The sequence below is a fragment of the Lynx rufus genome, unplaced genomic scaffold, assembly GCF_022079265.1.
Source record: "Lynx rufus isolate CCGP_SWC_20201006 ecotype Redwood Valley unplaced genomic scaffold, mLynRuf1.p SCAF_16, whole genome shotgun sequence".
Classification (NCBI taxonomy): Eukaryota; Metazoa; Chordata; class Mammalia; order Carnivora; family Felidae; genus Lynx; species Lynx rufus.
In genome coordinates this window covers 16,241,950-16,253,113 of record NW_025814830.1, presented here as the reverse complement: position 1 = coordinate 16,253,113, position 11,164 = coordinate 16,241,950, and the positions used below count along the sequence as shown (strand labels likewise).

Below are 11,164 nucleotides of genomic sequence, written 5' to 3'. Positions count from 1 at the left end.
GAAGTTTTTCTAAGTGGCCGCATTTCTTAAAAAGTAGAAATGACAACAAAAATAGGTGAGAGCATCGACTTTCATGATAGGTTTTGTTTCACTCAATACATACAAAATGTCACCTCAACATGTAACCGGTAGAGAAATTATTGGTGAGATAGTTTATATTCTTTTCATAGTAAGTCTGTGGAGTCTGGTGCATGTTTGACGTTCACAGCACACCTCACTCTGGGGGCTAGATTTTCATCAGAAATACTTGAGTCACGTTTAGACAACTTCAGGAAATTTATGGTTGGAATAGCCATGTGCTCCAACACACATGGAAGTTTTCCTAGAACTGCTCGGAGACCCTGCTCACTCCGGAAACTCACGGCTCTGGGGTCCTGTTCTGTTTCCTTCTCTTTTGGCTCTAAAACAAGCAGTTTTACTGTCTCTGGTCTGGAGTCTAGAAGTCCAAAGTCCACGTGTGGGCAGGCCATGCTCCCTCTGACACCCAAGGCGGGGTGTCCTTCGCGGCCTCTTCCTAGCTTCGGGGGCTGTCGCTGGTGTTCCGTGGCCTGGAGCTACATCTCTCCAACCCTGACGGCTGTCACCTGGTGTCCTCCCTGGGTGTCTCTGTCCTCACACGATCTTCTTTTAAGGATACCAGTCATCTGGCATAAGGACCATCCCTGCTCCAGTCTGGTCTCATCTAATTGCATCTGCAACAACCCTATTTCCAAATACAGTCCCATTCTAAGGTTCCGGGGGTTAGGGCTTCAACATATCTTCTTTATTTATTTAAAAAAAATTTTTAAGTGTTTATTTTTTTTTTGAGAGAGAGAGAGGATGAGCAGGGGAGGGGCAGAGAGAGAGGGAGACACAGAATCCGAAGCAGCTCCAGGCTCCGAGAGGTCAGCACAGAGTCCGACGTGGGGCTCGAACCCACAAGCCCTGAGTTGAAGTCGGATGCTTAACCAACTTAGCCACCCAGGCATCCCTAACGCATCTTTTTTTTTTTTTAAATTTTTTTTTCAACGTTTTTATTTTTATTTTTGGGACAGAGAGAGACAGAGCATGAACGGGGGAGGGGCAGAGAGAGAGGGAGACACAGAATCGGAAACAGGCTCCAGGCTCCGAGCCATCAGCCCAGAGCCTGACGCGGGGCTCGAACTCACGGACCGCGAGACCGTGACCTGGCTGAAGTCGGACGCTTAACCGACTGCGCCACCCAGGCGCCCCCCTAACGCATCTTTTTTAAAGGGGACACAATTCCACTCCTATACCTACTGAGTCTTTGTCTTTCTTTACAGAATTTTCTTCTGGGGAAATCCAACTCAGCATCTGACACCCACTGAAATGCTACGTCCCGTCCTGCCCAAAGCCTTCAGGAACTTCCTGCCCGCCCCCCCCCCCCCCCGCTTCCTCCCCAAGAAATTACATTTCTCATGTAGCTCATTCTCCCTGGCTGGCCTTCCTGCCAGCCAAGGTTGGCCAGCTGCTCCGTGTACCCCGCACTGAGTCCAGGGCCACCCCCTCGTGTGGTGGCTTAGGGTCTCACAGGCCAGCACAAACCGTCACTTGGGAATTCAGAGACAAAGGAGCTATCAGAGCACATAGAGATGAACCAGGTGAGCTTTCCTGCGAGATAGGGGGCAGGGCGTTGGGAGATGGGAAGAGAAGAGAACCTTCTGGGCTGTTCCTTGAAAGTGTTATTTTTGGTTTTGGAGGGTAAGATCATGACCATGCCTCTGTACGATGAGGTTTCAGAATGTCCCGCACAGCGTTCAGCCAGCAGCTCCCACAGCAGCCATTAAGGTTATGGGCTCATTGTTTCTGTCCTGTTTTCGCCCAAGCACCCAGCATGGTCTGGAATTGTTTGCCTTTGTTCTCGACATGGAGCACAGAGATAAGCACTCCATGTGTATTTGCTGAATAAATAAAGTGCATTGAAAGAAAGACAATTCAGGATTTTCCGCCCTCCCCCGAGTTGGAGGACACACTGATCTCCACAGGGAAGCTGCTGGGAAAGGACGGGCTCTCCCACTCTTCTTGGAGCCACTTCCGACCCCCGTGCCCTCTGCACAGATCGACCGGAAAGCTGAGGGCAGCTCGTCACCTGTTCTCACCCCAAACTCACACCCACGTCCCGGCTGTGCCCCGGGCCCTCTCCATCCGACGCTGAATTCCCCTGCTTTTTGCCAAAACCAAAGGCAACAGGGCTCACTGAGCTCCTGGGGAATGTTTTATAACTGTTTGCCTGCTCAGGATCATTCTAGAGCCATATGCGGACTCCCCAGGACCAGGAAGAACAGCACCGGCTCCTGCTCTGACAGGAAACCGCAGGATGAAGCAGTCATCCCTCCCAGCAGTCTGGCCTCCCTGCCCACCCCAACCTACTGCTGTCCCCGGGTCTTCGCCTCTGCCCAAACACCCCTCCCGGGACTTCTCCAGCTTCTGGAGCCCTGGCCATCCGGCAAGGCCCAGGGCATTCCAGCTCCTCCACACAGGCCTGGGTTCAGTCTCTGGGCTTCTCTGTCGCCGCTCCGCCTGTCCTGCCCTCCTTTGCACCCTGGACAGCCCCCGGCGGGAGGCCTAAGAGCTGCACGACGAGGTCCAGGGGCCACCAAAGTTGCAAAGTATGTTCTGTTAACAAACAAAGTATGTAAGTGTAACAAACTTAAAGCTGAGATGTACAAACGTTCACTTCCCCAGGGAACAAAATGCTCTCACAGAAGGCGGGAAAAGGACAGGAATGACAAAAGCGGTTCTCTATGTGTGTGACAAACTGCAGTGTTCCCACGGCGAGCCACCCTGCAAGCCTAGGTCCGAAAGGCGAGAGACTGCCACCTCTCAGCCTGTCTATGGATCTCCAGAGAGCTGGTGGATTCTTTTGAAATAACATCGAGGAGGGCAATGATACGTAGTTTTAAACCCTGGGGAGTCTCCCTACCCCTGGTAAAATGAAAATAAACTGGCATTGTTTAACTGTTGAACAAACTGAACAAAATGTAAGGCAACTGTGACCTTCTGTCTCAGCTTCCCAAGCAGCAATCAACTTCTCCACCTGACCGAGGGCCGGCGCTGGCCGGTGTGCATGCCCGAGCCGCGAGGGTTCTAGGATTCTACCCTCCATACTGCTCTTCAGGGTCCTGTGCAGCCCACTGTCCCTCATCTTCCTGGCATGCCAGAGACAAGCAGCCCGAGGTGGCTGGCACTGCCACCAGGAAGTGCCAGGGGACGGTCCTGAGGGGCTGGGATGACTGGGGGTGGCACAGAGAAGTGAACCCGGGCCCCTGGCACCCTTCTCGGTGGTGGCGTGGGGCAGGGGCCCTACCCTGGTGCCAGGCGGCCCCAGCAAACTGCCTTCCCAAGAGGATAAGGAAAGGTAGGGGAAGGGGCAGAACAGACTCTGTGGAACTTCCTGGGGCTGGAGTGCGAGCGCTCATTTACAAAACGCTAACACAGGGCACGGGACCATCACTGGGCTCATGCCACTCACCTCCCGTGGAGCACGCAGCCCGAGTGCTCCCCCCAACTGCAGGCCTAGGAGCCCAGAGCCAGGCCAGAGCATCAGGTCAGCTGTCACCCTGAGCGGCGGGTCTCACAGACACAGCCAGGGGACACGTACTGGCAAAAATCAAGTTTAGCATTGTATTGTTTACATAAAGCAACGTGTAAAAAATGGAGTAAATGTCTGAGACAGTTTGTTTCTACCTCGCCCCGAGGAGGAGAAACGCTGTGGTGCGAGGCGGGTGCCTGCCCTTGTCCTGTGTCTCTGGTCCGGGGAAAGGCAGCGCTCCAGGGCCGAGCGGTCCTGGTCACGGCCCAGGCTGTGGCAGGTGGTGAGAGGTGGCTTCATGTCACGGTAGCTGGAGCCTCAGCCGTCCAGCACGCCTCCCCAGTGCCATCCCACGTGTCGGTCCTCTCCAGCGTGGCCTGCAGTAGCTCTCGGATTCTTCGGTTTTCCTTAGAGGTAGACTCCCAGACAACCTCAAGCTTGCCTTCCATTTCTCTGTGAGAAATACACACAAAATAGCACAAGGAGAAAATTATCTACAGAGCCCTTATGACTCCTAAAGTAGTAAGAACTCAAAGGGAAGAATGCTTAATGTCAGAGAACAGGTCCCATTGTGCTTGGGTTCCCAGGCAAAGACTCCCGGAGTTGAACGAAGCACTGAGACCCCCTGGAAATAGAAAAAATACAAGCCACAGGCTAAACATGACTTTTTACCTTTCCTCTCTACGTTTTGCCTTTTCCTTTATTTTGGACCTTTGTTCTCTATAGAATTAACAGGTATAAGAATAAAATACAGTGACTGCAGTGGCTGACCTATGGCACAGTGGCCTGGCTGTGGGCACCCACACAGCATGAACCCTGCACGCCTCTCCTGTGCACCCTCTACCTGTCCCCACTGTGACCTGGCCAACACTCAGGAACCTCTCATAGCACCGTCCGCAGAGCCAACGATGGGCCCGGACACAAAGAGTTAGTCTGGGGGTGAGGAGGGGACCGCAGGGAGTGGGGCTTATAACCGAGGACACAGAGAAGACTGGCCTCAATAGACCACGTGCTGGGAGTAAGCGCCCAGAGGGAACCAAGAAGTGTGAGGAAAGGAAAGGGTACCAGGGACTCTGTGACAGGAACCATGTGGAGTGCTGAGGAAACAGGGCCTGCAAGGTATATATGTCCTCACAGGGCCAACGTCCACTGGAGGACAGGGTACCAGCTACCACCTCACAGGACGGTGGACGCCATGGGGGATTCAGGGAGATAGAAAGACTGGCCTCAGCCTGGAAGAAGGAGCAGGCCTCATGCAGGAGGGCAGGGTGCAGAAGCCAGCTCCTTCACAGACACAGCCAGGTGGTTATGGAAGATGCTAGAAACTGGACTACCAAGTGGGCTGAGCACTGCTGTTTAAGAAGGAGGCCAGTGAGATTGAGGGAGGCCAGTGACATGCCCACTTGTCCAGTGTTACTTCTCTTGTTAACTGTTGCTTCCTTCCAAGGCCGCTTATGCTCACTGAATGTTGAACACTATTTAATTATTTCTGTTTTCTGGGGGCTCCTGGGTGGCTCAGTCAGTTGAGCATCCAACTTCAGTTCAGGTCATGATCTCACGGGATGGTGAGGGCTTGGGATCAAGGCCTGTCTCGCTCTGCCTGGCTCGCTAAAAAAAAAAAAAAAAAAAAGAATGAATGAATGAATAAATGAATAAATGAATGAATGAATGAATGAATGAATAAATAGGAACTCTCTAAGGGCAGGAAAAAATAAAGACTAAACTGAAGGCACAGGGGCAGGCAATAGAATGTGGGTATTGCTCTGAGGACAAAAGCCCATGGCAGAAACCCATATTTTTGTAGAATAGAGACTAGGTGCTGGGCCCATGCAAACCAGGTATGACAGAAAACCCCAGGGCTTGCTCATATTCACAGTTCTCTTCTTCTTCCTAGAAACACTCTGAACTAAGTGTTCCACAGTTGGGCAGGTAAGTGGAGGCACATGAAGGACCCTCAAAGCAAGTATGGCTGGGCAGAAAATCTGCTCATCTTCCAGAGAAACCTGCTCTGAGAGACTAAATGTCTCCTACAGGGCTGGAGCCGCTGGCTTGTTCTCAGGTGGATCGGGAGCTTGAATCTACATTGTTCCCCATGATTGGGCATCCCCAGGACCTGTGTGGAGGCAACCAAGAATGAAAAGCCATTTTTGGAACAATTAGAAAAAAAGCTCAGTGGATGGGTTAAACAGTACACTGGACACAGCTGAAGAGAGAATTAGTAAACTGTAATATTAAGCAGAGGAAATCACCCCAAATGCAGTTCAGAAAAATATGATATTAAGAAGTTATACCTTATAAATGTAATAATAGCATTGTGGATACTTTAAAAGTCTTTTTGTATGTTTTTAAAAGCATTACTATACTATAGCCTATTTTAAAAATTAATAATAAAATTAAAGTGGCTCCAGGTTTGGAAATATTTTCTAGCACCAAAGAGAAGCAAATACAAGTCTTCTCTGGCGAGAAACATCCTTAATCCTGAACCTCAGGATTCTACAGATTAAATTTAACTATATATGAGTTCATAGTTAAAAAGTTATTCTAAAAAGAAAGAAGCCACATAGGGCAAGATTAAAAAAATTTTTTTAATGTTTTTATTTATTGAGAGAGAGAACATGCGTGAGTGGGGGAGGGGCAGAGAGAGCAAGAGAGAGGATCCGAAGTGGACTCCGTGCTGACAGCAGCAAGCCCAATGTGGGGCTCGAACCCACAAACCGTGAGATCATGACCTGAGCTGAAGTCGATTGCTCAACTGAGCCACCCAAGTACCCCAAAAACAAATTTAAATTCTGCCAAATTTCAGATACTGAAAAAATAACTATGAATGAAATGTTAAAAAAGAAATAAGAGATGTATTTGAAATAAGCAAAGACTAAGAATTTATTTTAAAAATGACTAGGCAGATTTTCAAAAAAAAACAAATAGAATTGAAGACAAAATATACTGTTGTTGAGATAAAAAAAAAAAACAAAACAACAAACCTCATTGGTCATGTGAGACAGTACACAGCTGTAGAGAGAATTAGTAACCAGAAATATTGAGCAGAAGAAATTACCCAGAATGTAGACCAGGAAAACAAGGAGATGGAAAATTTAAAACATAAGGCAAGTGGAAGGATTGAATAAGAAGATCTAACATACATTTATTTAATCTGAGTTCCAGAAGGACACTTAGAAAAAATAAGAGGAAACGATTTATTTTAAGATAATGGCTTATTTTAAGAGATGATAATTTTCTAGACTAAAGAAAGACACAAAATCACAGATATGGAGAATAATTTTTATCAAATAGATAAGTAAAAAAGAACCTTACAGTTAAACACATAACAATGAAACTGCAGAATACAAGAGACAGAGGAGATCTTAAGAATTAAGAGAAAAGGTGATCAATTATTTTTAAAAATGACAGAGGCTTACCAGAGACTTGTCTTTTGGCTTGTCAAAACAGACTTCTCAAACAGAGAAGATAATGGAATATGCTGAGATAAAAAGACTGTCGAAGTAAAATCCTGTAGTTAGCAAAAATTACCTTACAAAAATGCAGACATTTGCAGGGAAACAGAAACTAAGAAAACTTACTCCCAACAGACTCTTACTAAAGAAACTTCTTATTTATTTATTTATTTAAATTTATTTTTGAAGGAGAGAGAGAGCATGAGCGGGGGAGGAGCAGAGAGAGAGGGACACACAGAATCTGAAGCAGGTTCCAGGCTCCAAGCTGTCAGCACAGAGCCCGACGCGGGGCTCGAACTCACAAACCGTGAGATCATGACCCGAGCCGAAGTCAGACGCTCAACCGACTGAGCCACCCAGGCGCCCCTAAAGAAACTTCCAAATGATGCATTTTACAAAGAAGGAAACTAATCTGAGAAATAAGGTCGGTGATGCAAGAGACAATATGTTAAAAGATAAACTGAGGAAGTATGAAAATTTTGAGTTTATCTGAGCAAAAATTAAATTGGGCAGCATCTCACCTGGCAGAGAGAAAGGAGCTCTGAAGAGCTATACAAAATGAAAGACTTTTTACAGGCAGAAGGGAGCAGGAACAAGGAAGTTCTACTAGGCAAAAGTGAGTTGGTTATTGCAAACTAACTTTTCTTTAGGGGATGGCAGGGTCTCCCAGGCATATGACCTAACTAGTGCTGACCAGGCAATTCCGTATTGATTCGTTTAAGATTCCCTTTCTGGTAGAGCCAAAACTGATTAGGTCAAGTCTTGGTCTGGTGATGTGGGACTAGCATAAGTGAGGCCCATTTTGGGCCTGTCACCTTATTTATAATAATCAGTAAGTAAAGGAAGGGTACTTCTGGGTAAATCAAAATAAAGAACTATAAAGAAACTAGCAACATTTAACTGGGGACCTAAAGACAACCATAGAAGACAGACCTTTGTTTTTCACTTTCATCTCCCAAATGACACTGGACAACATCAGCATATAAACTGAGGGGGGAAAATAATTAGATAAGAGCATTAGGTCTTGCTCTGGGGGAGGAAATACAGGGATATTGATTAAATTTAGATTTCTTTTCTTAAAGTTTATTTATTTTGAGAGAGAGGCAGAGAGAGAGAGAAAGCACAGGGAGGTGAAGAGAGAGAGAGAATCCCAAGCAGGGGTTCTCTGCCCTGTCAGTGTGGAGCCTGACGCAGGGCTGAAACTCATGAACTGTGAGATCAAGACCTGAGCCGAAACCAAGAGCTGGACGCTCAACTGACTGAGCCACCCAGGTGCCCCAGTTAAATTTAGATTTTTTTTTTTTAATTTTTTTTTTCAACGTTTATTTATTTTTGGGACAGAGAGAGACAGAGCATGAACGGGGGAGGGGCAGAGAGAGAAGGAAACACAGAATCGGAAACAGGCTCCAGGCTCCGAGCCATCAGCCCAGAGCCTGACGCGGGGCTCGAACTCACGGACCGCGAGATCGTGACCTAAATTTAGATTTTTTTTAATGTTAAATAACCATGGTCAAATTTTAAGGGTAACCACTGAAAGTACAGAATGCATAACTTTCAAACCATCTAAGGACAGATAATGGAATAAGGGAGAGAGCAAAAAACAAAATTCCATTTTATTAATGTGATTCTTTTTTTAAAATTATTTTATTTTTGAGAGAGACAGAGCATGAATGGGGGAGGGGCAGAGAAAGAGGAAGACACAGGATCAGAAGCAGGCTCCAGGCTCTGAGCTGTCAGCACAAAGCCCGATGTGGGGTTTGAACTCACGAACCGTGAGATCATGACCTAAGCCGAAGTGGGTGTTCAACTGAGCCACCCAGGTGCCTCTATTAATGCAATTCTAAGCACATGAACTTCACAGAGTATGCAACGTTCCCCAGTGTTTTTAAATACTGGCAACACTTCCTCTATCATATGTTTAAAGGAGGAAGTGTAACAGAGAACGCAGAGAACATAATATACCCATAATCTTATGATTATGCTCTTACAAAAAGGGAATGATTAGAGATTTTAAAATTCTCAGAAATGAGGGGCAGGCACCTGGCGGGCTCAGTTGGAGGAGCATGAGACTCTTCATCGCAGGGTCCTGTGTTCAAGTCCTACGTTGAGATTACTTAAAAAAATAACTTAAAAAAAATCCTCAGAAATGAAAGAAAGAAAAAGCAGAAATAAGACATTTAATCAAAAGTAAAATCTCCCAAGAAAATGAAATATAACAAAAGTATCAAAGAGAGGGACAAGAGGAGAGGACAATTAGAAGCCTGGGTTGATTTAAGAAGTCCAATATTCAAACAATGGGGAGTTCTGAAGGGGGGGGGATTAGAGAAAATGAAGAGCTGGGATGTGGCGCACAGCACGGCGACTGTAGTTAACAACACCGTGTCGCGGACTTGAGAGGCTGCCGCGGGACTGGATCTTCAGTGTTCCCACCATAACCACCACCGCCACCAGCACCACAGCAAAATGGGAACTAGGTGAGGCGAGGGATGTGTTAGCTAACCAGCAAACAAAAATCAAGACCAATATTACATTCGGATAAAACTAAACTGTAAAAAATAAACAGAACACGTCCAGAGGCTTTTACTAGAAAATCCTAGCAAACATTCAAAACTAGCCATAGTAGACGGGGCTGGAGCGGCCCTACCTTTTCTGCTGCAGTGCCTGGTCCAGGATACCCTGCTTGTCCCGCAGCATCTGATGGAGGTGTCTCATCTCTTGCTGGTACTGAGCGGTTTTGCTAGCAAAGTCTTCCTGTTGCTCTGTCAGACGGTGACTGATGTCGCCCACTTTCAGTGCTGCCTGCTTCTTGTACCCCTGGGGGAGGAGGAAGCACTCTGTGAGCGAAGGGACGCTGCCTGTGGCCCACGGGGTGGCTTCCCAGATGTATACCCTACCCATTTGGGCCATCAGAGCCCACTGAGATAATGAGTAAACCTTCGGTAAGCCCGATCTGGGAGGGCAAGGATCATAAAAGTCCATACAGGGGGAAAAAAAAAAAGAATGTCACGTATAATAATACCAAATTTCTAGTTTGCATCATGCCTAGTTTTTATATGCTACAAATAAAAACAGACCAACCTGGCAAGGTCTGTGCACTCTATCGGTAAACAGATGACAGAGGTAAAAGCCTGACTCATTTGTTTTCCTTTTACCTTTTTATTGTATAGTATTTAAGGTTACGACTTCCCTCTGAGCATTTCTAAGACTGTTGTCACATAGATTCCAATTTGTAGCTCACACAGATTCAGTGCTGTTTAGAGATGGACAGTTGATATATTCCCTCTGACCCAAGAATTGGTTTACCTCACAGTTTTCAAATTTCCAGGTGAAAGATTATTTTCTGCTTTCTGATTGTTTATTAATCTCTGGTTTTCATCTTTTTGTTCAACAGACGTGCCTATTTCTACTCTAGGGGTTGATTCTTTTTGTAGCCAATCTACAATCAATCAATTATTCTGTGTGTATCGGTATATAAATACACTTTATAGATTACGTTGTTAAATCTTCTATACCCTTAGTTACTTTTGTTTAATCTCTTGATCTGTCTTGGACCAAGAGAAGATTAAACCTCCTATTATTTCTAAGTTTCCATTTCCCTTTGTATGTCCTGTGGTTTATCCTTTATAGATTTGCAGCTGTGTTACTTAGCACATAGATATTTGTGGCTACGATGTATTATTAACTGTAGTCTTTTAACATTATAAACGCCCCTCCTTTTTTTTTTTTTTTTTTTTTGTCTCACTTAGTGCTTTTAGCCTGAACTCTATCTTGGCACATTTAAAGATTGTACCTTTTCTTTCTGTTTGCAGAAATCTGGATTATCTCTACTTATCCTTTTATTCATACCCTTCTGATACACTTTGTTTCAGACGGTCTCTTGGCTCTATCGTGGGATACTGTTTGCTTCATAATCCAATCTACACAACTGTTTTCTTTTAATGGGTGAAATAAGCTCACTTACACTTATTTGTATTTTTTTGGTCCCAATCTTGTTATTTTGCTTGTTTTATCTACATACATTTTTAAAGACTTTAATGTAGTCCTGTTTTCTCTGTTCTTTTTACTGTTGTAATACTACTATTTAGGAATGAATCTCTTGGGATTCTTGCGGTGACTTTTATTCTCATGCCTTTATATTATATGCCTATATATTATATATATATATTATATATATTATTCT

At 45.6% G+C, this 11,164-nt stretch overlaps 1 protein-coding gene across 1 annotated transcript in view; it reads right to left on the bottom strand.

Annotated features, from left to right (window-relative positions):
- Positions 1–3,601: 3,601 nt before the first annotated feature.
- Positions 3,602–11,164, bottom strand: part of CEP89 (centrosomal protein 89) — a 72,616-nt gene continuing 65,053 nt past the window's right edge. The window contains exons 18-19 of the mRNA XM_047078307.1: positions 9,629–9,798; positions 3,602–3,985 (exon numbers count right to left, since the gene is read on the bottom strand). Of these exons, the coding sequence (XP_046934263.1) occupies positions 3,829–3,985; positions 9,629–9,798 (327 nt within the window). The 3' untranslated portion in view covers positions 3,602–3,828. The remainder of the gene's footprint in view (positions 3,986–9,628; positions 9,799–11,164) is intronic.